Source organism: Equus asinus, chromosome 10, assembly GCF_041296235.1.
Source record: "Equus asinus isolate D_3611 breed Donkey chromosome 10, EquAss-T2T_v2, whole genome shotgun sequence".
NCBI classification, from domain to species: domain Eukaryota; kingdom Metazoa; phylum Chordata; class Mammalia; order Perissodactyla; family Equidae; genus Equus; species Equus asinus.
This window is the reverse complement of record NC_091799.1, coordinates 78353661-78380159: the sequence shown is the minus strand read 5'-3', so window position 1 is coordinate 78380159 and position 26499 is coordinate 78353661. Positions and strand designations below refer to the sequence as shown.

The window sequence follows — 26499 nt, the reverse complement described above, 5'->3', positions numbered from 1 at the left end:
AGTCTCTGCTGGGTGCAGCACATAATGTGAACCTATTTGTCATCCGTGATAAGCAGCCATCACTTACTGAGTGTTACCTGCCAGGCACGCTCCCTCATGCTCTACATCTGTTTTTTCGTTTAATCTTCATAACTATCCTACAACCTCATTTTACTGACAAGGATGCTGAGGCTCAGAGAGGTGAAGCAGCTTTCACCAAATCATACATTAGCAAGTAACAGACTTGACTGTAATCCAGGGCAGACTGACTTCTGAGCTGTGCTCTGGCTAGGAAACCACTGGTTGAGGTTCTGCAGCCCCTTGACAGCACTGGAATTCTCAACAAGCCCCTGGACCCCACCAGGGGGGCCAGCATCATCCTAGCAGTGTCCCCAGCTGCCCAGCCTCTTGTCCTGCAGCGAGTGTGGCTCACCGCTCTGACTGGAGCACAGTCCGGGCAGAGGGCAAAGTGCTGGTGACAGGTATCTTGGAGTCTGGACAGTGCCTCTGAACTCAGGATCCTGCCCCGCCACGTGAACCCGGGCCAGATGCTGGTATCCTTGGGAAGACAATGGCAGTGCAGTCGTGAAGCAGAGGGTTGGGAGGGACACAGGCACCCTCGGCTTCCAGACCTCCTTGCTCCTCTTGCAGGTTGGGTAACTTTGGCCACAGTCACTTACGACTCACCTTTCTCCATGACAGGGGTATAATAATTACACTGTTGTGAATGACAAATAAAACTGTGTATGTAAAAGCCTTTGGTAAAATGTAAAGAAGCCATATAGACATTAGTTATCATTGCTGATGATCACTGACCTTATGTTAAAATACTCTCTCTGTTGATTACATCCAGGCATTAGAGTATGCTATCAAAGTGTAGCATTTGATCACCTTGCTGATTTCAACAAACTTTTACCCAGCCCAAGATATCACACAGTCACTGTTTTGGGCAGCTTTCAGTCTTATTGGGAAAACCACATTTATACTAATAAAGCAATTAGAGAGCAACATAAGACTAGATGTCATTAACATGCCACTTAATAGACAGACTGAGGTTTTGAAGAAGGAGAGATTAGTGTAGGAACAAGTGGTGAACAGGTAAAATTTGGGGCTGAGAATTGAAGTGGGAGCCGTTTCTGGAAAGACAGAGGGGAGGGAGGGGCATTCAAATGGAAAGGAATGGTTTGAACCAAGGGAATGAGCATGCATGTGTACCTGCCCGTGTGTTAAGGCTGGGGGTGGAGGGTTGGGGAGGCGCAGAATACACAGAATGGAGAGAGGAAATAACGACTAAGACATAAAGCTGTGATTCAGGAAGAGGGGAGGGAAGGGTCTGGTATAGCAGAGTGGGCTCTGGATTCAGATGACTCGCATTCAGATTCCTGTATTACAACAAACCAGCTGGGTAACCTTACTGGGTCTCAGCTCCTCCATCGACGGAACAGGGATTGGAATGGTATCTATATCCTGGGTAATATATCTGTGGTTCCCAACCTGTGTCCTAGGGTGTTCCAGGGCTCAGTAGCAAACTCACAGGGCCACTATGGAATAATTGAACTTCTCAATGGAAGCAGCAACATTGATGTGAACTGCTTCTACCGGGTCATTGGGCTGTAACTACTGAGTAAATGGAACTGTGAGGCATTTCTTTTGGATTAGAGGTGCTATAAAAATATTATGAGACACTAAATGTGCCATGAACAGAGAAAGTTTGGGTACCTCTGTGCTATATCCTGTCATCCCATAGCATGAGGCGCCTGTGAGCATTAAACGAGCTCATGCTCGTGGAGCCCTCAGCACCACGCCTGGCACAACAAGAGCTGAGTGAGTGGTCAGTAGACTTCATATCAGGAAGCTGTGTGTTTGCTGCCGTCGGCTGTACATGGCGGAAGGGCAGCTACTCTTTGGGTTCATTTTAGTCCTACAACTTCTCCTTTCTTTTTCATGCTGTTTTGTTTTTTCTCCAAGGACAATCTGATCATCACATGATTTTTCTAAGTATGCTTTAGAAAAGTTAAACCCTTGCCCTGGCCCAGGATTCAGGGGGTCTCTTTTCATCAAAATGTTGATTTTTCTGCATCTCCCTCATACTGATTAAGGCCCAATGGAGAGTGCTTAGTTAGAGTGTAAGCAGGGCCTGCAGAGCATTCCCAGTGAATTTTTAATCTTTTAGAAAGAATCTGCTTTTATTCTTGTATGCCCTGCTTCATCTCACAAGGCAGAGTAAGGTTAAGAGGAACATTTTTAAAGGTTGAAGTAATTTAAGCTCTGTTCCAAGACTAGGTGAAAAAGATGGAAAAGGAGAGAAAATATTTAAACCGGTGAGCACCACTGTGGGGGTGGTTCCCCTACCTCCTTTTTCCTTCTCCTTTCTTTCCTTCCTCTAACCATTCCAGACCTTCTCACTGAGACAGGACAGGCTCACCTAAAACTGGTTGATTGGCTTTCTGGATTGAATACCAAACAGAAGATTGGGTTGATAAACGGTTAGTCTGACTTAAATGATGAAATGACCAAAATCACCTGGCTAATTATGTGGAATTCAGATGAATTCTCTGATAATCTGCTGATATCGAGGCTTCTGATTTGGTTAGCATTTGACACTTACCTTCATTTTTTAAGATTTGTGCTGAGCTAATATCTGTTGCCACTCTTCCTCTCTCTCTCTCTCTTTTTTGGTCCCCTCCCCAAAGCCCCAGTACATAGTTGTATATTCTAGTTGTAGGTCCTTCTAGTCCTTTTATGTGAGCTGCCACCACAGCATGACAACTGACAGATAGGTGGTGTGGTTCCACGCCCAGGACTCCAACCGGGCAGCCGAAGCAGAGCACACCAAACGTTAACCACCAGGCCATCAGGGCTGCCTCAACACTTATCTTTTTCTTAGAAGAATAACCTGGAGTTTTCATCCTGGAAAAATAAATAATGAAGCAAATCAGGGCAATTTGATAATTTTTTGGAGTTAGAAATAGAAACACAGATGTTTAAACTGGTGGTCTCCACATTTTTTGATCATGCGTATTATCAGTTAAAAAATATTTGAACACGTGCCAATATATGTATATTTATGTATTTATAAATTATACATATGCTACTCTACTAATATGTGCATTATAAAATCTCACAGAATTTTAGAGAAGGAGATAAAACAGAAATAGAAAGTGATTACGTTTTCTTCGAGCATCTCAGTAGATTGTCTTGCTCACACAGGGAGATGTACCACCACTGTGCCTTGGAGTCCACTGGTCTGGTTGATCCAGAACAGTGATTCTATTTAGGTCTTATCAAAGCTTACAGAGAGAAAACTTAGCCAGGAATCACGAGACTTGCATCTAGTCCCAGCTCTGTCACCAGAGCAAGGGTGACCTTGGGCAAGGTCACCGAATCCCTCTGAATCTCTCTTTGACTATAAAATGAGGGCGTCAACTAGCAATGGTTCCCAAATAGGAGTTCCTTTGTCCCCTGTAGGGCATATGGAAGTATGTGTGGGCATCTTAGTGGACAAGCTTCAGGGATGCTGACTCTCCTGCAATACACAGGACAGACCCGTACAAGGAAGATTTGTCCAGCCCCAAAGCCAATGCTGCCCCTCCTGCAAAACCCTGGAAAATAGTCTAACATTCTGTGCCCACTCAGGCAATGGCAATCCCTCCAACTCTTCTCTCCACTCTGGCCTGCACAGCCTTCCGAGGACCACTGGGAGAAGGATGTTTGGAAGATAGCACTTTTCTATTTCTCTAGTACCTTTCATCTAATGATGCTAGATATTTCCAACTTCCCCTAAGGAAACTGAGGCCCAGCCTTTGCTTGTAGAGTCAACAGTGAAGTTGAATTCAAAATTCCTACCTACCAATGCAGGTTATTTTAGAAGAATCATAGAATTTTGGTGTTGAAACTTTGGCCCAGAAAAGTTAAGTGGCATCTCCAAGACCACACAGCTATTTGGCCCTAGAACCTGGGTCTCCTGGCTCCTAGTCTAGGGCTCTCCCACTTCATTGCCTCTTCTCAACAGTGCCCATTGGATGCCCTCACTGTGTAGTAGCTTTATGTCTGGACTAGTGAACAGGGCAACATCAGCTTCGTTTCTGGAAACAAAACAGTAGGAGAAAAGTGCAGCATAGAAGGAGTAAAGGTGAGGTCTGAAATCAGGGTCAGATATTTCAGTTCAGAACCATTCAGCATGGTTTCCTCATTGCAAAATGAACAGGTATTCTGTAAAGAATAGTCCCATCTTTTCAGGGGCTCCTCTTACATAGCTATCCAGGTTGTTTTTGTACATTGGGTCAAGAATTAATTAGAATAAAAGTCTAGTGGTCCCTAAATCCAAAATAACTGTGATTCTAACAAGATGTGCATTCATGTTTCCCTTATTTAACTTGATATTTCTAATTTAGGGCTCTTTTGGTTGCTTCCCTGTGTCAGAGACCCAGGATCCTTTCATCTCTTGCTCTTCCAACCCCTCTGGCCCTCCTCCCCAAGTCCAAAATGTCTCACACTGCCACATTCTAGCTAACAGGTGAGGAAGAGAGGAAAGGAACCACAACCTTTCCTTTTAAGGGGTAACTCAGAAAATTGCCCCAGTATTTACATTCGCATGCTGTTGAACAGAATTTAGTCACATGGCCATACTTAGATGCAAGGGAGACTGGGAAATGCAGTCTTTGAGTGGCCATGGCCCAAATGAAATATGAGGATTCTATTATAAGAAAGGAAAGAATGGATATGTGGGGACAGTGAGTCATCTCTGTCACAGACTGTGAACAGAGGAAATGGGACAGGCATATAGATGTGGAAAAGGCAGCTGGACATCTGAAAAACCAGGTGGCCTGAGAATTTGACACTATGTCTGGGAGTCGGCAATTGAAAACATATTAAGTTGTAGTGCATTTTATGAGAGAAACCAGACCCATTGTCCCCAAAGGCATTTTATAAACTCTCTAAGCCTAGTTTCATCATCTGTAAAATGGGGATGATAAGAATGACCTCTTAGGGCTGTTGTGAGGATTAAACGTAGCAATGGTGTGCAAGGATTTTAGAAATTCCAAAATGACAGATATTAAGATTATACCAACCATCAGAGGAAAGTTTGTTGTTTCTGGCGATCTGTGAAGGAGGCAGGAGTCCTAGGGAATAGCTCACTTGGTTCAAAGTTATCCAAGCTTGCTCCTTGGGCTCAGTGAACTAACTGGTCTTGATTTTTTCTTCCATGGATGTCAATTCTCTGATGGCACAACAGCCACGGGTGGTATTGAGAAGACAATGGAGACAACTTTTGGAAGGGGTTTTTGCATTTCATAAAGTGCTAGACAAACACACAGCAGGGTTATTGTGCAGCAAATCACCAGACTTTGCCAAAAAAAAAAAAAAAAACCCAAAAAGTGTGGGAGTGAGCAGGGGAGACTTCAATTAACTGCGGCCTCTACTCCAGGCAGCAATTTCTCTCTTGTTTCTCCTCATCCTGTGCAGAAATAAAGTCCAAGAGAGAGAAATATTTTGACTTGTTTTCAAATTTCCACAAGGCAACAAAACACTTTGTTCTTCTGCTTGGAGAAGAGTCTATTTAGCATCTTATCTAGTTTGACTCAAGGCTGAAGCAGTGGTTTTAAGACACTTAAGGACAGAGATACAAAGACTTGCGGAATTGTGTGGTATTCTACTTAAGAATTCAAGGGTTATCACGAGTCACAATATAGTGAAGGATTCCATTTGGAGGAGTGATGCCAGAGGAAGTGATGGTTTAGTCATTGAATCCAGCCCCTCTTTTCATGATCCCATTTACTCAGTCCCCTTGACCCTTGCTCCCTTATGCCAAGTTACCAGCCTGTCAGCACAGGAAAGACACAGGAAAAGGCTGGAAATAGTTGGCTTCTGGCAAGTTCATCTTCTCCCTCTCAGAATATTCCTGGCTTAAGGTAGTGCTATTCTTCCATATCCAATAAAGAGTTTAATTGTTTTTTAATCTTCATAAGGAACTTCTACAAGTATAGTTTCTCTTGATTTTCAGTAATAGCTTTTAAATTTCTGATACATAAACCTCCATGTTTATAGATAAAATAATCTGATCTTCAGTGTTCTATAAGTATTCTTTGATTTAAAGGTTATTTAATATTTTTTACATGTTTTATTGAATTAAACTTGGGCTTTGGAGTCAAATGAAGCAGGTTGAAACCTCCACTTTGCAACTTAATAAAAAGATGTCCTTGAGGGGCCGGCCCCGTAGCCGAGTGGTTACGTTCGCGCACTCCGCTTCGGCGGCCCAGGGTTCGGATCCTGGGCGCAGACATGGCACCACTCACTAGGTCATGTCGAGGCGGCGTCCCACATGCCACAACTAGATGGACCCACAACTAAAATATACAACTATGTACTGGGGGGATTTGGGGAGAAAAAAAGCAGGAAAAAGAAAAAAGAAAATTGGCAACAGTTGTTAGTTCAGGTGCCAATCTTTAAAAAAAGAAAAATGTCCTTGAGCAAATAATTAGCTTTTCAGGGATTCAGTTTTCTCCTCTGTAAATGAAAACAAGAGTGATACCGCCCTCATAGGACTGAAGGAAGAATTAAATCAGGTTATACGTGTTCCTGGAACAGAGAAAACACCCAGTAAATGGTAACTAATGGTAGTTGTATTTGGTGTTGGCTCATAGCTAATATCTATAATTATTTATGAAACCACATTGCTACCCCCCTACTTTATACAGCGTAATGATGTCACAGGAGAAAAAGATCCTAAAACAAAAGCCTGTGAGAGCATCAAGTTGGTTTGAAAGTGTATTTCTGCTCCCATACGGCTAGCTTGGGGTGGCAGTTGGGAGAGGAGTGAGAACAGGAGTCTTGCATCCACCTGCTACCTCCAGTCTCTTAACCACCCAACTGGACATGAATCCGGGGGACAGACGGTGGCACAGATGCAGAGAATTTGAGCAGGATGGGGCTATGAAAGCAGGTTTATATGTTCAGCAAAGACCCCTTGTGCAGCTGCATGTAGGATGGAGTAGTGGGGAGAGAGGGAGTAAAGGATTGGAGACAGACACCCTCTAGGAGCCTCTAGAAATGACCCAGGTAAGGATTCAAAGGAAATGGAAGAAGGAAGCAGGTCTGAAAGGCGTGTGGAGGTGGCTAGAGGGAGGTGGGTAAGAGGAAGTCAGTTTGTCTCCGGAGTTACTAACTCCAGGGCCAGATGCAGAGGTACTGATGCTGTTAATCAAGATGGAGGGGTCAGTAGTAGAAGCTGGTTCTTGATGAGGTCATCTGTGTATATTGGACATCTTGGTTTGATTTCTTTCAGTCTCTCACTAGTTCATTTGTTCATTCATCAAAAAGCATTGGCTGAGCATTTGCTACATGTCTGATAGTACTATGCTAAGCTTTGGGATGCCAGAGGAATAAGAACTTGCTTCCTGCCCTCAATTGGGTGGGGAGAAGGTGACAAATAAATAGACTATTACAATAGAAGGTGAGTGGTGCTAAGATTGAGGTATACCAAGGACATCAGGGAAGGATAGAGGAGGGGCGCCTAACTAGACTGGAGGCTGGGGGGTCAGAGAAATGAGGTAATGTCTCAGCTGAACTGAGTCATGAAGGATGAGCAGGGGCGAGCCAGGCAAGTGTAGGGAGAAGGGCATTTCATGTAGAAGGAGCAGCAGGTTCAAAGGCCCAGAGGCAAAGAATTGAATGGCATAAATCTGAGCCCTGCCAAGTTCTTAAGTATGACTGGAATGTAGAATGTAAGGAAGGGAAGTGGCACGAGATGATGCTGGAAGGATAAACAGGGGGACACAAATATGCTATTGTAAGGGAGTTTTAAAGTGGGAAGAGACATGATCAGATTTGGTGTTTAGGAAGATAACTCTAGCAGGGTGGAGCCTAGACTGGAGATGCAGGAAGTATTGGTGGCAGGGAGAATCAGGATCAGTCTCATAATTATGAGGACATGGACTTAAATGTCCATGCAGATGGACTGGTAAGTATATTGGTAAGTGTTTGAACGGTGATTAGGGAGGAGGGATGAACACAGAGAGGAAAGTGTCAAGAATTTCTGGTTTGAGTAATGAGAGAAAACACAAGAAAGGAAGCAATTTTTGTTTTGTTTGTGGTAGTAGGAGGAGGAACAATGACTTGAACTTTAGTTATGTTGAACTTGAATTGCTTGGTAGTTGTTGGGCAGAGATGTTCAAGAGATAGTCACAAATCCACATCTGGACATCAAGAAGCAGGTCAGAGCCGGAGATGCAGATTTGGGAGGTGTCATGTGAAGGTGGTGCTAGAAGCTAAGTGAGTAGTAGATGAACTTACCCAGGCAAGACTACAGAGTGAAAGGAGAAGATGATGACGGATGAACCCCTGGAAAGACCAACACATCAGGGGCAAGCAGAAAGTAGTGAGTGGGTAGAGGATATTGGGAAGGAGCAGTAAGAGAAGTAGAAGGAGACCAAGAAGGCGCAGAGTCATGGCTTCCAAGGGAACCAAGAAATTGAAGAAGCAAGAGTGAGCAACAGTATTGAAAGCTGCAAAAAGTCAAGTAAAGACTGAGACATTCCCTCTGGATTTACTACAAAGTTGTGATGACTCTGGTAAGAAAATCTCAATAAGTTTGTAGTGAGGAGAGGCCAGAGGGTAAGTTGAGGAGTGAATAGGAGCTGAGGAAGTGGAGACAACTTCTTTAAGAAGTTTGCCTTTGTGGAGAGGAGGTGGGGCACATGTATGATGGGGAAATTGATTGTTGTCAAGACGAGAGCAACTCAAGCACAGTAAATACAGTAAGGGAGAGAGAGGATGGAAATACAGGAGGGAGGAAAGGGGACAGGTGGAATTCAGAGCACAGGAGGTGAGCCAAGCCCTGGACCCATGGTTCATAAACCTGGCTGCCCGTTAGCCTCACCTGGAGAGCTTTCAACAAACTGACACCAGGCCCTGCCCCCCACAGGGTCTGATTTAAGCAGTCTGGAGTGGAGTTCAGGCATCAGTATGTTTTTAGATCTTCAAGTGATTCTAATGGGCATTCAGGGTTAAGAACTACTGTAGTAAGCACTCAGTAATTGTTGACTCCTTTAAGCAAGTCTTGTTAGTCAGTTGATTATTCTCCTTAGCTACAATGAATGTTTCATCATCTGCGGAACAGGTTGTGAAGAAATTCAAGACAGGATCCCTGCTCTCAAGAGGCTTACATCCCATAGGAGAAATAGTAATAATTTGTCACATATGTAAGTGTTAAATTAGTGGTACAACAGTCAGTAGGGTAAGATCAGGTCTTGTGGTCAGGTATTAAGGGGAAGATTTGGGCCTCAGAGAGGTGATGGAATCTAGGTAAGCAGAGAAGAGGAGACAGGACAATAATCATTACAACCTGCTTCTTGAGGACATCCTGGGTACCAGCTAGTTTACACACACTATCCCAAATATTATGACTATGCAAGATAGTTATATATCATCACCATTTTACAGAGGAAGAAACTGAGGCTCAGGGAGTTTAATATTAAGGCCACAGCCAGCAATAAGTGGCAGAATTAGGATTCAAGCCCAAGACTAGTTGATTCCAAAGCAAGTGTCCTTTCCCCTACAATGTGCTAGGGCCAGTGAGACCCAAGCTCCCACTTACTATTTTGTGCTGTAGCCTCAGGGACACATTGCCTTTGCCAAAGCCCAAGGTGGAGTGAATCTTCTTCAGCTGGGGCTTTCTGGGCAGGGCCATTCGTGCAAGTGAAGTTCACACACATCCATCATCAGTCCTAGTGGTTCTCACATGGGTCCCTGGACCAGCAGTAGCACCACTTGGGAACTTGTTAGAAATTCAAATTCTTGGGCCCTTCCCCAGGTTTACTGAACCAGAAGCCTTGGGGCCAGGCGCAGCAATTTGTTTTAAGAGGCCCTCCTGGTGATTCGGATGCAGGTTAAAATTTGAGAACCAAAGTTTGGGTCCCTACTTTATGGGTACAAGTCAAGACCTCAGTTTGCTGTTGTGGCAAGTTCCCGAGCATCTGTGATGTACAAATGGAAAGAAAGAACTGAGGGATTCCAACCCTGGAAAAGCTTGTTACCTCAATCCCAGCAGCCTAGTACTCTGATCAAAGAACTCAGATGTTAAGAGTGACGTCTGATAAGGTGAATGAGTCCCATTTCTAGGGCAGAGTATAGATTCCAATGAAGGGAAATTCTCTAGTCTTGGGAAATATGTCATGGTGTTTTACGCTTTGCAAATTTTAAAACTTGGCCAGTCCTAGAGAAAACAAAATAATCTCTATCCCAAGCAATTTCACAGAGACCTCACGATGCAACCCTCATGGAAATTGTCTCGTTTGCCCCAAAAGAATTTCTGATCATTGACACATTTCCTGTTTGGTCATTGACAGGAGGAAGTGATCGGAGATTTGAAACCGGGCACTGAATATCGAGTGAGCGTAGCAGCTTACAGCCAGACTGGCAAAGGGCGGCTCAGTTCTCCTCAGCATGTTACCACTTTGCCCCAAGGTAAAATGGCTTCACCTCATTCATAACAGGAAAGTGACGGGTGCTATTCATTCATTCCTTCATTTAGTATATATCAATGATGACCTACTGTGTGCCAGGCACTATGCTAGGCTCTGGGAATTCAGTGGTGAACAGAAACAGGCATAGCCCCTGCCCTCTCAGAACTTAGTGGGGTGGGTCAACACATTATCTAAGTAGTGTGCAGTCACAGATTGTGCTAAGTGCTACCTACAGTGCTGTAAGAACATACAAAGGAAGACCCTCTGTGGAGATCATGTAAGAATTCCCTGAGGAGATGACTTCCAAGTAGAGATGTGATGAGTAAGTGAGAACTAAGAAGGTGAGGAAGGGGACTGGGAGAAGAGATTTTATGGACAAAGGGAATCCAACAAAGTGTGGATTTTTTGTGGATCCGACAAAGTCCAACTGTGCTGGACAGTGGGGGACAAAGGTGGCTCGATCACATCATTGCTCACAAGGAGCTTATTGTGGAGGGAGAAGCAAATGGCAAGCAAGCAGTTCCAGTGCATCCGAGGTCTGTGCAATGGGCCCGCAGCACCCAGGGTTGTGCACTTCCTCTACCCCGAGGCTCAGGGAGGGTTTCAGAAAGAAACGTATCTTTGGTCTGAATTTTGAAAACCGCATAGGATTTCACTAGGAAGAGAAGGCAGGAAAATGTTTCTGGCAGAAGCAATAGTATAAACAGAGGCTGGGAGATGTGAAAGTCTGAATATGAAAATAGTAACAGCAGTTACCTTGGGGTGCTAGGCTCATGAGTGACTCCTACTTCTTTACACATGAGCGCATTTCCCAAATGTCCTACTATTGGCATATATTCTGAAGATCTGGGGAGAAAACACATACACAAAAGAATTGATAGTAAGTCACACTAACGCTAAGCATTTCATTTTCCTCTTGCGCAAGTATCAATTCCAACATGCAGAGATGAAAGGTTGTTAGGAGGAGGGAGTGTGATCAAAGCTTTAAAGGGTACACACCATTGTGTGTCCCAGGGTCAATGGTCTGGACATATCCCTGGATTTCCACCCAGGGATACTGGAGCAAGAAGGGAAGGCCAGCTCTCAATGACTCAAACCCTACATGGTGAATCCAGTTGTGATTTTTTGTGTGTGTTTATTTAGTTTGGGTTTTGAGGCTGTTCTGAACAAAGAAGCACATGTGTTTTTTAATATATGAAACCTCTCCAGCAGCCAAGACTACAGCCAACTCTAGTTGTTTGCTGTCCTGCCTAGATTCCTGCCTGCCTCCAACAACACCCCAGCAGCCGTACGTCACTGTGGTTTCTGATTCCGAGGTGGCCCTGTCTTGGAAACCTGGAGAGAGTGAAGGAAGCTCCCCTATTCAGTACTATTCTGTAGAATTCATCAGGTAAGTTCATATGTCACACTCAAAAGCCAAGGTATTGACCTCAGGTATCCCAAGCATGACAGAAGACTAGAGGGAGAGTTGTCTCCACTGCATGTGTATGTAAGAGAGGACAAAGGCGTGGAGGCCTATATTTATACTCTGTCCTTGGGCCAGCTCCTGTCCCCACACCTCTTCTGTGATGGGTCATCTGGTAAACCTGCCTGCACTCACCTTACCTCTTCCTCATTTCCCCTCCACAGCCAGAGAGGGTCCTAGGCTGTGAAAACCCCTGAGGCACCATTGCCAAAAAGCCTGCCTGCTTTTCAAGCTTGAAACTTGCCTCCCTGGCTTTGAAACATTATATTTGAAGTAAATATTTGATGGTGACTTTTCTCCAGGGAGGAGAAAAGAAACCCTTTAAAAACAAGTACAATTCATTGTTTTCTTCCCATCCATACTGCCCTGGGGCAAGTTTCTCAGTTTGAGTTCAGCCTTTTCTCTTGTCTACCTCTCCAGGTCTTATTATTCAGCTTATCAGAGGGTTTAAGAGTGATTAGAAGTTCTTCTAAGAGCTTACAGATGTAAAAACATGGATTCTCAATGCTGCTATGTAATTTTAAGCAAACACACACACACACACAAACCATGAGCAAAAGGAATTCCCAGTCTAAGGTCCTTCCTCTGAACTCGAGTTGCAATTGAATTTTGAACTGAAGAACCTGGCTGATGAAAACAATGTGAGGTTGGTGTTCTCTACATTAAAGGGGCTGGGATGTGTCTGAGGCCCGCTGCTTCATGGATTCACAAAGAGACTAGTTCAGCACCTCATTCCTGAGGTTCTCTGAAGCTGCAACAAAGGATTCTGCCAAGATTTGATTAGGTCTGCTTCTGTTTCTTGACTTCCTAGCCCGTTCCTTGGTAGTGGAAAACAGATACTTGTTTTTCCAGAGAAGTACTGAGTCCCTTTAATGCTTGAGTACAGAGCTCGTTTCAGGCAGGACTTGTTGAATTGCAAGTGGCAGGAGCTTGAAAGAAGATGAGGCAGTAATATATTGGCTCCTGTGACTGCAGAGTCCAGTGGCAAATCTAAATTCAGGGAAGAATAGATCTGTGTCACATCAAGAGTCTGTCTCCATCCATCTCTGTGCTATGCTTCCCTCTTTATTGGCCTCATTGACTTTTCAAGCAGGCTCTTCCTATATGGTGACAAGATGGCCACCAGGCACTGAAGACTTGCAGTCTACTAGCTTATCTCCCCCCTGGAAAAGAGTGGCTCTTTCTCGATGGACCCATTAAAATCTTGATATTCACTCTAACTGGTCTGGCTTGGATCCCTCTCCATTCTCTGAGTCAATCACGAGGGAAGAGAATACACTAATAGGTCAGACTCTTGTCATATTCTGAGCTCTGGAACTATGGACTGGTCGGTTATTCAGACCTGAAGTACATGGATTGAGATTTCAAGAGGGTTGGTTCCTCAAAGGAAAACTGTGGTGCAGTTAATAGAAAAGGGAGGAGCAGAGGCTGGAAAAATTTAAAAAAAGGATGCCCACAGCAAAGCTTCAGACCAGTGCTCTGCATTGAGGATAATCTACAATCCTGCTGTTGAACAGATTTAGTGGGCAAAACCCAGAGTGTGCCTGGAGTAGACGATTCTAATCCTTGGTTCCAAAAGTAGTTGGACATGAAACCCGGAAAGTCCTAAAACTTCAGCTCTCTCATCTGCAAAATGTGGAGTGAAAGGTAGCATTTCTAATTTACTTGTCTCACACCAGCAAAGCACAATGTAATACTTTAAAATTTTGAAAAATGCCAGGTTTTTCATGGTAGCCTAGCAGATCATCTCTGTAACCCCCAGCAAACATGATGCTTATTGTTTAGTATTAATTTTGTGCCAACACATGATTTTTTTAAACATGTTTGAAGTCCAGCGTATTGGTCAAAGGTAGAATTGCAGCCGGTGTGCTCAACTGAAAGGAGATGAAGGAGGTCATTGGATTTAGAACCAGGAGAACTGGAGGAGAGTTCTGCCCCCTGCACTTGGAGCAGGAGACCCTGTGCAAGTCACTTCCCCTCCTGAAGCCACAGTGCCTCTCCTAGTTTGGGGTCCCCAAATGAGAGCCTGATACAAGGGCTTGGGTGCAAGTAGCTTATTTTATTTGGTAGCAGGAATGAGAAAGTGGGGAGAGGGAGACAGAAAATGAGGACATAAAACTGTGTATCACTGAAGTCACTTGACAGGCCACAGGGGCTTCTGTAGGGGCTTGATTCCATGGAGATCTCTCTGAGGTGTCCAGAATTCCACTCAAATTTGCCTGTCAGAAAGACAGGAGCCATTACTCACTGGCTTCTGTCCTCCTCTGTAGAGTGAGAGTTTCCCCTAGGGGCACAATTTCCCACACTTCTAGGCTCTGCTGGTTTGTAGATTAAGGAGGCCAGTCCTGGGATAGAAGGAGGAGTAAAGAGCACAGCCTGTGCTTGAGGTGGGATGCTGGCCCCATGAGACGAGTCTGAGCTCACATGCAGCTGCTAAAATCAGAAGTGGAACAAGGGGAGGTGACCCAGGCCCCAGAGGCATGGACTCCAATGTCCTCATGGACAAACCTGGGCGATAACTCCTTTCAGCCTTATAGTGTGTGATTAGGAGGATCAAGTGAAATCACATACGAGAAAGAGCTTTGTAGACATTGAAAACCTACGCAAATGGAAGGTGTAAATGGGTGTTATGTACCTACATTTAATGATTATAATTCCTCTCTGACAAATGCATTTTAACAATCAGAACTGTCCCTAACATTTGAGGGACTCAGGCCCCAAATTCCTATGTATACGTATTTTTAAATTATGCACCATTCTAACAAATGGTTAAATTTCTTTTTTTCAATTTATTTGTCTTGACAAATATACCTTCACAGTGTCCAGGAGAGCTAGCTCAAAGTTAGAATTCTTGGACATCTTGGAGTTCCACATGGAAAGTAGTAAAATGGGGAAAGCCACTGCCTGGGTCCAGCTCCTGTACTAGGAATTCTTGCCTCCATGATCTCTTCGAGAATATGTAACTTTGGTCAAGTTATCTGATCTCAGAACCTGCATTTCCTCATCTGTAACATCAAGTTCATGGGACCGTCATTGCAGGGCTGTTGCTCAGAGTCTTCACAGAATGTTGATGCACAGTAGACATTCAATACCTGTTTCCTCTACCCCCATACCACCGTTTCCCCAACTGAGGTTCAATCGCTTAAGTTGCTTTGCAGAGGGAAAATCACTGGGTGGGGACAGAATTCAAATTGGAACTGAAGCCTCCTGACTTCCAGCTCGGTGCTCTTTTTATGAAACGCCACGTCCCCTTCACGTCTGTGATCCACCTTCAGAGGTGGAGACGTGGAGTCAGCTTCCCCGCAGATCCTTGCTGGCTGAGGAAATGGAGCCTGATCTTCGACAGCTGTTTGCTGTTGTTTGGGAAAATAAAGCTCTCACAGCTTGCTGTGGCATTTAGTGTTTGCCTGCAAAATAAATCCCCACATTCACTTGTGACTATCTCGGAGTCTATCCCATTACAGGTGAGTGCCCGAGGATATTTAGAGAGAAGCTGGCCTGGGCTCTCAATCAGAAACTGCAATTTGAGTAGAAAGACTTTGGGGGTCTTTAGTTACTCTATTTTCCCCAGCGAGCTCTGTTTAATGTTTAATATTGAATTCCTTTTGCCCCGATACCTCCTGTTACAGAAACACCTGTGACAGGTCCCTGTGTGAGCCACAAGTTTCTTGTTATATCCAAGAGGCAGGTGTTTGGCAGGCCAAGGCTAGGAAATTGTAGAAAGCTATTTATTACCAGAGGGTATCCTCAGATTTCGACGATCGTAACATAAAGTTCTTGTCTAAGTTCTGTCACTGGAAGATGAGGTTCTTATTCCTCTCTGTCTTGGTAGGCACCTGTACATCACTTACTCTTCTTAGTAAACAATGATAATGTTATCAAAGGCATTTTTAGGAAATAGTCGGAAAAAAACTTTTAAAGAAATATTTAACTGGCTAATAAAAGGTTAGCCTGAGAAATTACACTTACACCAGGGTATGGGGGTACTGACTGCATATTTGCTAGTTTGGGTGATACTTCAGGTGGACATGATATATTTGTGGTGCTCTCTTGAGCATCCTCATCCAGCTTCTACCTCCCTTGAAATGGAGGACACCCATGGGATGAGCGCCCTGAAGGGGTAGCCTCGGTAACGTGTCAGAAAGGTGGCTTGGTCCCCGGCTCAGCTAGGATGAACCTTTTAGATGGGAGTAATCTTCGTAATCTCCCCCAAAGTCAGCCTCGGGGTTCTTCGTTAGCTTCCTTGCTAACAGTGGATTTTTGGGTTTTAATCAGTGTGGAAAAGATCTGCAGAGGCAAATTCAATTAAGCTTGCATGCTGTAACATTTTGCAATGTTTTTAAAACTTTTACCTGCTTTTTTAATAGAGAAAAGCCATACATTCGAGGTGAAGAAGAATATTTCTTTTCTAAAGTGATACTGAAAATTTCTTTGTGGGCAGCAATGCTTAGTGTTTATTAAAATAATAACCAAGCATAAATATAGCTACCTATGTTTTGAAATATTTTGGCTATAAATATCTGAGAAACCTTCCTCCTTCTGCCTAAGAATTTCCCCAGGGTAAGTGCCTTTCTCACAAGCAAAAAATATATATTATGGTGGCAATGAAAAGCAAAGGCCTGGAAAAATATTCTTCAGCTCTGATGTACCAACTGGGGTGGCATGCTCCACATATGCTATGTATCAGGCGGGTTAAAGGTGAAAAATAGTTTTCATTTGACTTACTTATAGGTGTGATCTGACTGGTTAAAATTGCTTCAGAGCTTTGCATTGTCGATTGCTGGAAAGAGTAGATTAAAGCTTGTTTCAATGACTGTTTTCAATAAAAAGTCCTCCACTGGCTTATTTTGGGTGCATGTGAAAGTTCAAAATATTTCTAGGTATGCTCTAAGGTCACAGCTCAAGCAATGTTGATCTATAAATCTCCACCCAATCCAGCTATACTAATAAATGAGAAAGAACCATGCTTCCCTTCTTTTCCCTCTCACACCTTTCTGCCTAAATAATTCCCTGGTCCCTGGCAGATGCCTTCCACAATAAGACTTGTAATATTCATCTTCTCACAGGGGTGCTTCTAAGTTGATTGCTGTGCCTACATGTTGGCTTCACTTGAGAATCTCAAGGTCGTGCACACCTGGGTGGGTTTTTAAAATTATTTCACAAATTAATGTTTTTGTCAAAAGTCATCTGTCTTTCCATCCCATCATAAGCTCTTCTTTAATCTACAAGTAACAAGTGAACTTCTTAGTTTCCTCACAGGAAGTGACCCTGCAAAGGCTGTTACTGAAATGAAGATCCAGTCTGGGATTCAGAACGGAAGCTGAACGGATTATGGATTTTCCTTGAATAGTTTTAAGGGCTGATGTGATTTGACTCATGGCCAAGGTCACAGGCTCTGAAGGTTAAAGAAGTTTCTTATTCAGAATCGAGACTTACAGTCTGATTCTTCGTTTCATCTCTCGGGTTTAAGTTTGTCCAAATGTGAAATCAGAGCACCAGCTCTCCTCGGAGCTTCCTCTGATCCTGGGGACAAATTGCCTGATTCCAGTTATCGGCTCCCTTAGGTATAAAATAAGGCTAGACTGGTTGACCTCTAAAATCCAACGACTCTGATTCTCTGTTTTCATGGCAAAGGTGAGGTGGTGTAGACCGGTGGTTTAATGCATAGACTCTGAAGCTAGCTCCCTGGTCCAACTCTTGCCTCCACCACTTTTAAATCATGTCATTTTGGGTGGAGTATTTACCCTCTCTGTGCCTCAGACAGAAAAATGAGGATAACAATCGCCTTACCTCATAGAGGTTTTGTGAACTTAAATGAGTTGTGACCATGAAATGTGCAGGACAGCACCTGGCACATTCTGAGTGCTCAGTCAATGCAAGCTATTCGTATTTGGCTTTTTGATAGGTCTTTTCTGCTTTCCTATATAGCTCTGTTCTTTCCTGGCTGGAAGTTTTTAGGTTTGCTATTCTCTGCCAGGATGGTTCTTCTACCTCTTTACCTAGCTAACTCTTATTCAGCCTTCACGACCCCTGCTTAAGTACCTCTTCCTCCAGGAATCCTTCCCTGAACCGCTGCCCCCTCCCCAGACTAGCTTAGGTACCCCTGCAACGTTTACTTGCAATATTCAGCACACTTGGAGTTAATTACTTGTTCAAGGTCTGCCTTCCTCACCAGGACATAAGGACAATGTCTTGACTTCCTCCCCTCTCTGGAATACAGCATCCAGCACGGAGTAAACATACCATGTGTCAAATAGGGGCTGGTGAACATTTGGACACGCGCAGTCATAGGAGTGAATCTAGAGAATACCAACAGCTAGCTGGAACCTTGCACAAGCTCCTTGACCTCTCTGAGCCTCCTTCCCTCAGCTGTAGAGTAGGGATAAGAATAGTGGCTACCTCAGAAGGGTTGGGAAGATGAAAAGATGTCTGCACAGTACTAAAAAGAATGGCTTATGGGAGATTTTTTTTTAATGTTAGTTCTTGTCCTTACCTTGAGCCACATGGAAATGGAAATATATTGCCACACTAGCCACAGGGTTTCAGTGAATCCTTTACCACTCTTATCAGAGGCCACAACCAACGTCCTACCTTACCAACTGCAGAAATAAAAGCTGAGAAAACCTAACATGGATCCACACATGTCTCCCTCCTCCCCAATGACCCAAGGTTCTTTATTGATTTGGTTTTCTCATCACAAAAGGAGTATTGGTATATAGTAAAGCTTCAAATAATACCTAGTGTATAAGACTAACTGGAAAGTTCCCGTTGTGATTTTATTTCACATTGAATGATAACTTGTGTTTGGAAGCTCTTCGCAATATGTAAGTGAATCGCCAGCTGTTTTCATAGCATTTTACTGGAATTTATAACAATAATTGGGCAAATAGCTGCAATATTTAACAGTACATAGCCCCATGTTGGTTTTCCTGCCCCCAAATAGAGCTTAAAGTATTGAAAGAATTGTTCTTACACAATTAATTAATTTTGAGGAGAATGGGAAAAAACAAAAAATCTCCCTTCCTTTTCAAGAAAGCGTTTAGGAAGTCGCACCATTTAAATATAAGCCTTCCTTACCACTGACAGCAGAACTAAAATAAGCAAGAATGGGCATGCTTGGATGTCAGCTGAGATTTCATATTAACAAGTGAGGCTTCATGAAAAATCCTTTTTCTGACCTTTAGTATCCAAATCGAAAATCTCAGAACCACCTTCCAGACGGGTGCCTGGTCCCAGAAATTCTGGTAGCCATCAAGTTCCTCCACTTAGGCTCCAGTGGAAGGGCCATTCTGAATGTTTTTGCAGAAGTCTGACCTACAGTTCTACAAATTGATCCGTTAGAGCTTTACTCCCTCCTGCCGTGAGATCTCCTGATGTAATCCCCGCCAGATTGATGGGAGTTGACATAAATTGAATTCTTGTGTAACAGCATTGGGAGCCATTTGTAAACTGTAAATGAACATGTGCTCTCCAGTTGCCCTGCCTGGGACAAATTGCCGGCCGAGTTTATCATTACCCCCATTCTATCCATTTGTCATTTGGTTAGGTTGAACCAATTCATAAAGAAAGAAAGAAGGCTGAAATCTGAAGGTCAAATAATACATTTTTTGTTTAACTGACTACTTAGTGGTTTTGGATTTTCCTCTGCCATTCCTTTTAGTGTAGACAAATCCTGTATAAAATCAGTCTGTAAAGTTGACGGAGAATTGGAGGCTGTCCTGCGTGTGAGATTTCTCTCACCCCTGTCGTGTTCACCTGGATAATCTGTGGGATCATGTCTCTTCTCTTAGAGCAGGTGCTTAATCTGCAGCCTGTAGAAGCCTGAGGGGTTCAGGGATAGAATTCAGGGGGTCCCTGGATTTTGATTGGACAAAAATTGCATTCTTAGTTTTACCAATGGAAATTGAATGTTTTCTTCAAATATAAATGTAGTCAAGAAACCACAGTGGTAGGAGCAATTCCTGGGCCTTTGTCGCCATTAGAGTCACAGATACGTTCTTGGCCCATTAGAATTGTTGCGCATATCTCAGAATACCTGTTACACTTGTCACTACTTTGAAATTATTGTAGTTATTAAATCCATTGCTAGGTATTATCACTTAATGTGTTAAGAAGCACATATATTACTATATCATAATTTTCTATTGTTTTGATAATGGTTTTCAATATATCTGGTTTCCTTTGTGAACCTGTGTATTTTATCTTATGTGTTTAAAAATATTGTTCTGAGAAAGGATTCGTAGGCTTCCTCAGACCGTTGAAGTGGTACAAACAAGGTTACAGGATGTTGTCTTAGACCAGGGGTTGGCAGACTTTTTCTCACACGGTCAGATAGTAAACATTTTGTCCTGTGCCAGCTCTATGGTCTCTGTCTCAATGATTCGAATCTGCCATTTCAGCAGGAACGCAGCAATGAGTAAAATCTAAACAAATGGGCATGATTGTGTTCCAGTAAAGCTTTATTTATAAAAACTGGCAGCTGGCTGAAGTTTGCTCCCTCCTGATTTAGGGCATCATGTTATTCCTAACATCAAATTCTGAAGATATTTCAATTCAGCTCCACCACCCTTTATCGAATACCTACTATGAGCATACGTTCATCCAAACATGTACATGTTGAGTTTCTTCTGTGTGCAAAGCACGTGCAATAGATTGAGAGGCGCATCAACTATTGCTCAATGGATAAGGCAGATGAGCACAGTCCGGAGTGGTGAGTGTTGCAGTTGGGGGTGTGGACCTAGAGGAACACAAGCTTGACATCTGACCCAGATTTGAAGGAGTCTGAGAAGGCTTCTTACAAGAGCTGTGAACAACATATCAGCAATAACCAGGTGAAGGGGAGGGAAGACACAGAATGACAAGGCTCAGGCCAGAAGAAGCTACTTGAGCAATGACTTAGAGGCAAGAAGAAAATGTTCCTGGAATTGCTTAGAACGCCTGCAGCTCTCTGTGGCATGAGATAAGGTTGGATGGGTAAGCAGGGGTTGGAACAAGAAAGGCATTGGAACAGAGCTCATATTTGCCTTGAATGGAATAGGGAGCTCTGGAAAGTATTAAGCAGGAAAGGGACCGATAGTATTTGCATTTTTGAAGGATCATGCAGACATCCCAAGGAACACAGATGAATAAGACAATCAGCATGTTTCATGAGCTCACAGCCTAGTAGGGGAGACAGAAAAGTGAAATTACATTAGAAGGTGGTATAATCAGTGTAATAGTAGAGTCAGATTCAAGGCATGGGAGAGTCTTATTAATTCTGTTTCTGAGATGATGCTTAGAAGGAACAACATGAAGGAAAACATTTAGGAAAAGAACCTCCAAGTAACCCAAGGTCCTGCAGAAAACATTAAATTGTGGAATGACAGGTCAGATGTGGAGGGAAGGAGAACACACATATCTCTGCTTGTGCTATAATTAGGCTGTGGGTCCACTCCCTCTCAGGCCAGTAGAGTGGCCTCCACTGTCAAGGCCATTCTGAATGTTCTGCTGTATCCCCTAGAGGACTGTTTCCTGCTCCAACAAATTCCACTCTCAAAAGTACTTTCCTAGCAGGATTTAACCATTCTTAGCCCAGTTTCCTAGTTAATGTCTGTCACACGCTTGAGCTCACTCCTCACCTCAGCTCCAGCTTTTTAGAGAAGGGGTTCTCCGACTGTGGGTGGTTACTCATCAGAAGGTAGTTAAGTCAATTGAGGGGGTCCTGAACAAGTTCTTCAAAAGTGAAAAAGAATAGAATAGGAAAGAATATATCAGAGGGTATCACACACAGTAAAAGTAAGGATTATTTTGTCAAGCTTAGGTTTCAGTTGTGTGTGTGTGCATATGTGTGGTGTGGAGTGGGCCACAATGTCCCAAGTATGTCTTACTGTGGAGCATTCAAAAACATTGAAAAACAATGCTCTAGAGCATGACGTATCAACATCCTATTTGGAGTTTAACAGGCTTCATTTGCCACTCTCTGGACATTTGATTAAACTATAAGTCATAGATTACTCTCCATGGCTGACAAAATCTGCTTTCTGTGTTCTTGGAATTTTAGAGTTGAAAGCTCCATCTAAGGTATTCTAGAAGAAAACTTCTAGTCCAGTGTTTTTCAAATTATAGGTCATAACACTTCAGTGGGTGGTGACATCAATTTAGTGCGTTCCTACCAGCATTTAAAAAAAAAAAGGAAGAGGAAAAGAAAGAAAATGAAGAGAAAGAAAAGAAAATAGCAAAGTGAATAACATAGTAAGGATAAGTATTTTTTCTCCAAACTTTTCTTTCAGCTTTGTTCTCATATATAATTCGTATACATGTATACATTTGCATGTGGGCATATTGGGTTACTATGCAAAAGTGTATTTCTTCCTGTGAGTTGAGGTCAGACACATTGAACGAATTCCAACCTCCTACCATGTTCAGGAAGCAGCTCGTTACATCCTTGATTGACGGCCACCCAACCTCTGCTTCAGTACAGCGTTGGTGCAGCGCTCATCCCTTCCGAGGCAGTTGGCTTCCTTGTTGACTGTTCCTAATTGCCGTCAAAGGGTTTTCCTTAAAATGTGCTCCCATCAGCTTCTCTCTAAAGAACCATTGGGCCTCCTAGTCCAATATGGAAACCACAGAAGGTGTCTTCACCATCTTCATTTGACACACAGGCCACATCTTATCTAAAGACATTGTCCTATGTTCACTCTGTGTTCTCCATCCCAAGCCAAGAACTCCGCCTCAGGTGGAGATGGGTCTAGAGCACTTTCTGCTGGGTGATTAACCTAGAAAACCACTTCTCCCCACGATCTGGGCACTGGGCCTTGTCAACAGCAGGTGGTCCAGGGAATTCATAGGGAGTTTGTGACCAATTTTTAAAGTCCTGTTTTATGCCCCCTACCTTCCCCGTAGATTTTTGCCACAACAGGTTTTCTCTGTCTTATATCTGTGCCATTGGCTTTTTAAAAAATCTAATATAAGCTTTTGCATTTATCATTTGAGTTGGCTTTGCCCTTGTGTTTCTGTATATGGAGATCATTTTGAATTTTTTTTCTGTCATGTATCTTATCTCCTGAGACCTTTTCCCAGGCAACTATTTGCATTTTCTAAAATTCTTCTGGTTCTTTCAGATTTTTTTTTTCTTCTTTTTTTTTTTTTTTTGAGGAAGATTAGCCCTGAGCTAACATCTGCTACCAATCCTCCTCTTTTTTGCTGAGGAAGACTGGCCCTGAGCTAACAACCATGCCCATCTTCCTCTACTTTATATGTGGGACGCCTGCCACAGCACATCCGCACTTGGGATCCGAACCAGTGAACCCCGGGCTGCTGAAGTGGAATGTGCAAACTTAACCACTGTGCCACCAGGCTGGCCCCAAGATTTTTTTTCTTATATTTATTGAGGTGTGACTGACAGATAAAAATTGTGTATGTTTAGCTTGTACAACTTGATTTTTTAAAGGTGTACAATGTGATGATTTAGTATACATATATGTTGTCAAATGATTACCAGAATAAGTTAATTAACACATCCATCACTTCACATAGGTACCAGTTTGTGTGTGTGTGGGGTGAGAACACTTAAGATCTACTCTCTTAGCAAATTTCATGTATACAATACAGTATTATTAACCATAATCACCTTGTTGTCCATTAGATCCCTAGAACTTATCTATCTTGTAGCTGAAAGTTTGTGCTGTTTTACCATCTCCCCATTCCTTCCCTCCCCTCCAGCGCCTGGCAACCAACATTTGACTCTCTTGTTCTTTTGTTCAGCTTAATTAGATTTCACATGTAAAAGTGAGATCATACAGTCTTTGTCTTTCTCTACCTGCCTGATTTCATTTAGCATATTGTCCTCCAGGTTGATCTGTGCTGTTGCAAATAGCAGGATTTCCTTCTTTTTTATGGCTGAATAATATTCCATTATATGTATACATACCATATCTTCTGTATCCATTCATTGGTCAACAGATATTTAGGTTACTTCCATATCTTGGCTATTGTGACTAGTGCTGCAGTGAACATGGGGTTGCAGATATCTCTTTGAGATAGTGATTTCATTTCCTTTGGATATATACCCAGAAGTGGAATTGCTGGATCATATGTAGTTCTAGTTTTAAGTTTTGGATGAACCTCTGCATTGTTTTCCATAATGTCTGTATCAATTTACTTTCACACCAACAGTGTATAAGGGTTCTCTTTTTTCCACATCCTCACTAACACTTGTTATCTCTTATCTTTTTGGTGAAAGCCATCTTAACAGGTTTGAGGTGATACCTCATTGAGGTTTTGATTTTCATTTCCCTCATGATTAGTGATGTTGAGCACCTTTTCATGTACCTGTTGGCAATTTGTATGTCTTTGGAAAAATGTATACTTAAGTCCTTTGCCCAATTTTAAATTGGATTATTTGTTTTTTGCTATTGAATTGTATGAGTTTCTTATATATTTTGAATATTAACCTCTTATCAGATAGATGGCTTACAAATATTTTCTCCCCATCCATAAGTTGCCTTTTCATGTTGATGATGGTTTCCTTTGCTGTACAGAAGCTTTTTAGTTTGATGTAGTCCTACTTGTTTATATTTGCTTTTGTTGGCTGTGCTTTTGGTGTCAGATATGAAAAAAACCATTGCCAAGACCAATGTCAAAAAGCTTTTCCCCTATGTTTCTTCTAGAAGTTTTACCACTTCAGGTCTTACATTTAAGTCTAACCTATTTCAAATTAGTTTTTGTGAGTGGTATAAGATAGGGGTCCAGTTTTATTCTTTTGCAAATGGATATCCAGTTTTCCTAACATCATTCATTGAAGAGATTATCCTTTCCTCATTGTGTATTCTTGGCACCCTTGTCAGAGATTAGTTGACTATATATATGCATGGGTTTATTTCTGGGCTCTCTGTTCTGTTCCATTGGTCTATATGACTGTTTTAATTTTTATTTATTTATTTATCTATTTAGAGGAAGATTAGCCCTGAGCTAACTACTCTTTTTGCTGAGGAAGACTGGCCTTGACCTAACATCCATGCCCATCTTCCTCTATTTTATACGTGGGACGCCTACCACAGCATGGCTTTTTGCCAAGCCGTGCCATGTCCGCACCTGGGATCCCAACCCACGAACCCTGGGCCACCAAGAATCGGAATGTGCAAACTTAACCGCTGCACCACCAGGCCAGCCCTTATATGTCTGTTTTTAATGCCAATACCATACTTCTTTTGTTTACTATAACTTTATAATATAGCCTAAAATCAGGAAGTGTGAGAACTCCTGCTTTATTTCTTTTTCAAGATTGCTGTGGCTATTTGGGGTCTTTTGTAGTTCCATTCAAATTTTAGATTGTCTTTTCTATTTCTGTGAAAAATGTCATTGGAATTTTGATAGGGATTGCATTGAATCCATAGATTGCTTTGGGTAGTATGGACATTTTAACAATATTGATTCCTTCAATCCATGAGCACAGAATATCTTTCATTTATTTGTGTCTTCTTCTGTTTCTTTCACTGGTGTCTTATAGTTTTCAATGCATAGGTCTTTCACCTCCTTGGTTAAATTTATTCCTCAGTATTTGATTGTTTTTGATGCTATTGTAAATGGGATTACTTCCTTAATTTCCTTTTTGGATAGTTTGTCCTACATACAGAAACACAAGAGATTTTTGTACATTTTTTGTATCCTGCAACTTTACTGAATTTGTTTCTTAGTTCTAGTAGTTTTGGGTAGAATCTTTACAGTTTTCTATATAATATTACATCCTTTGCAAACAGACACTTTTTAACTTTCTCTTTTCTGATTTGGATGCCTTTTATTCCTTTTTCTTGCCTAATTGCTCTGCCCAGGATTTCTAGAACTATGTTGCATATAAGTGGTGAGAGTGGGCACCCTTGTTTACCTTTGTTTCTGACCTTAGAGGAAAAGCTTTGAGCTTTTCACCACTGGGTATGATGTTAGCTGTGGGCTTGTCATATATGGCCTTTCTTATGTTGGGGTAACTTCCTTCTTTACCTCATTTGTTGTGAGTTTGTATCACGAAAGGATGCAGAATTTTATCAAATGCTTTTTCTGCATCTATTGAGATGATCTTCTGTTTTTTATTCTTTATTCTGTTAATGTGGTGTATCATGCTTATTGATTTGTGTATGTTGAACTATCTTTGCATCCCAGGGAGAAATCCCACTTGATCCTGGTATATGATCCTTTTAATGTGCTGTTAAATTCAGTTAAGTTCTTTTTCTATTTCTGTGAAAATGTCATTGGAATTTTGATAGGGCTGGCTTTGAATATGTAGATGGCTTTGGATAGCATGGACATTTTACCCACACCTATAAGCTATCACCTACAATTTCTAGTTACAGTTTTTTCAAGTTAAAAACTGAAAGTCACTTGCAAAATATCTGACTGCAGAATCCTACTAGAGTTTTCTAATTTTCTTCTCAATCTTTTACGGTTGTCTTGTTTTCACTTAGTTCAGAGGCAATTATGTTTTAGTGGTTCAGCTTTATCAAGTCTTTCAAAACATTTAACATAGCTGTCACCTTTTTTTGCTCATGTTTTACTAGTTCATATAATATTATAGTTTATTCTATTAAATGACATAATTACAATAGCAAACAAAAAAGTCAT

The 26499-nt window shown here is 42.3% G+C and overlaps 1 protein-coding gene across 2 annotated transcripts in view; it reads left to right on the top strand.

The window, feature by feature from the left end:
* Positions 1-26499, top strand: part of EGFLAM (EGF like, fibronectin type III and laminin G domains) — a 172765-nt gene that overhangs the window by 62596 nt on the left and 83670 nt on the right. For both annotated transcript variants that reach the window (XM_014831261.3, XM_070519746.1), the window contains exons 4-5: positions 10326-10443; positions 11697-11832. In XM_014831261.3, coding sequence (XP_014686747.2) covers positions 10326-10443; positions 11697-11832 — 254 coding nt within the window. The remainder of the gene's footprint in view (positions 1-10325; positions 10444-11696; positions 11833-26499) is intronic.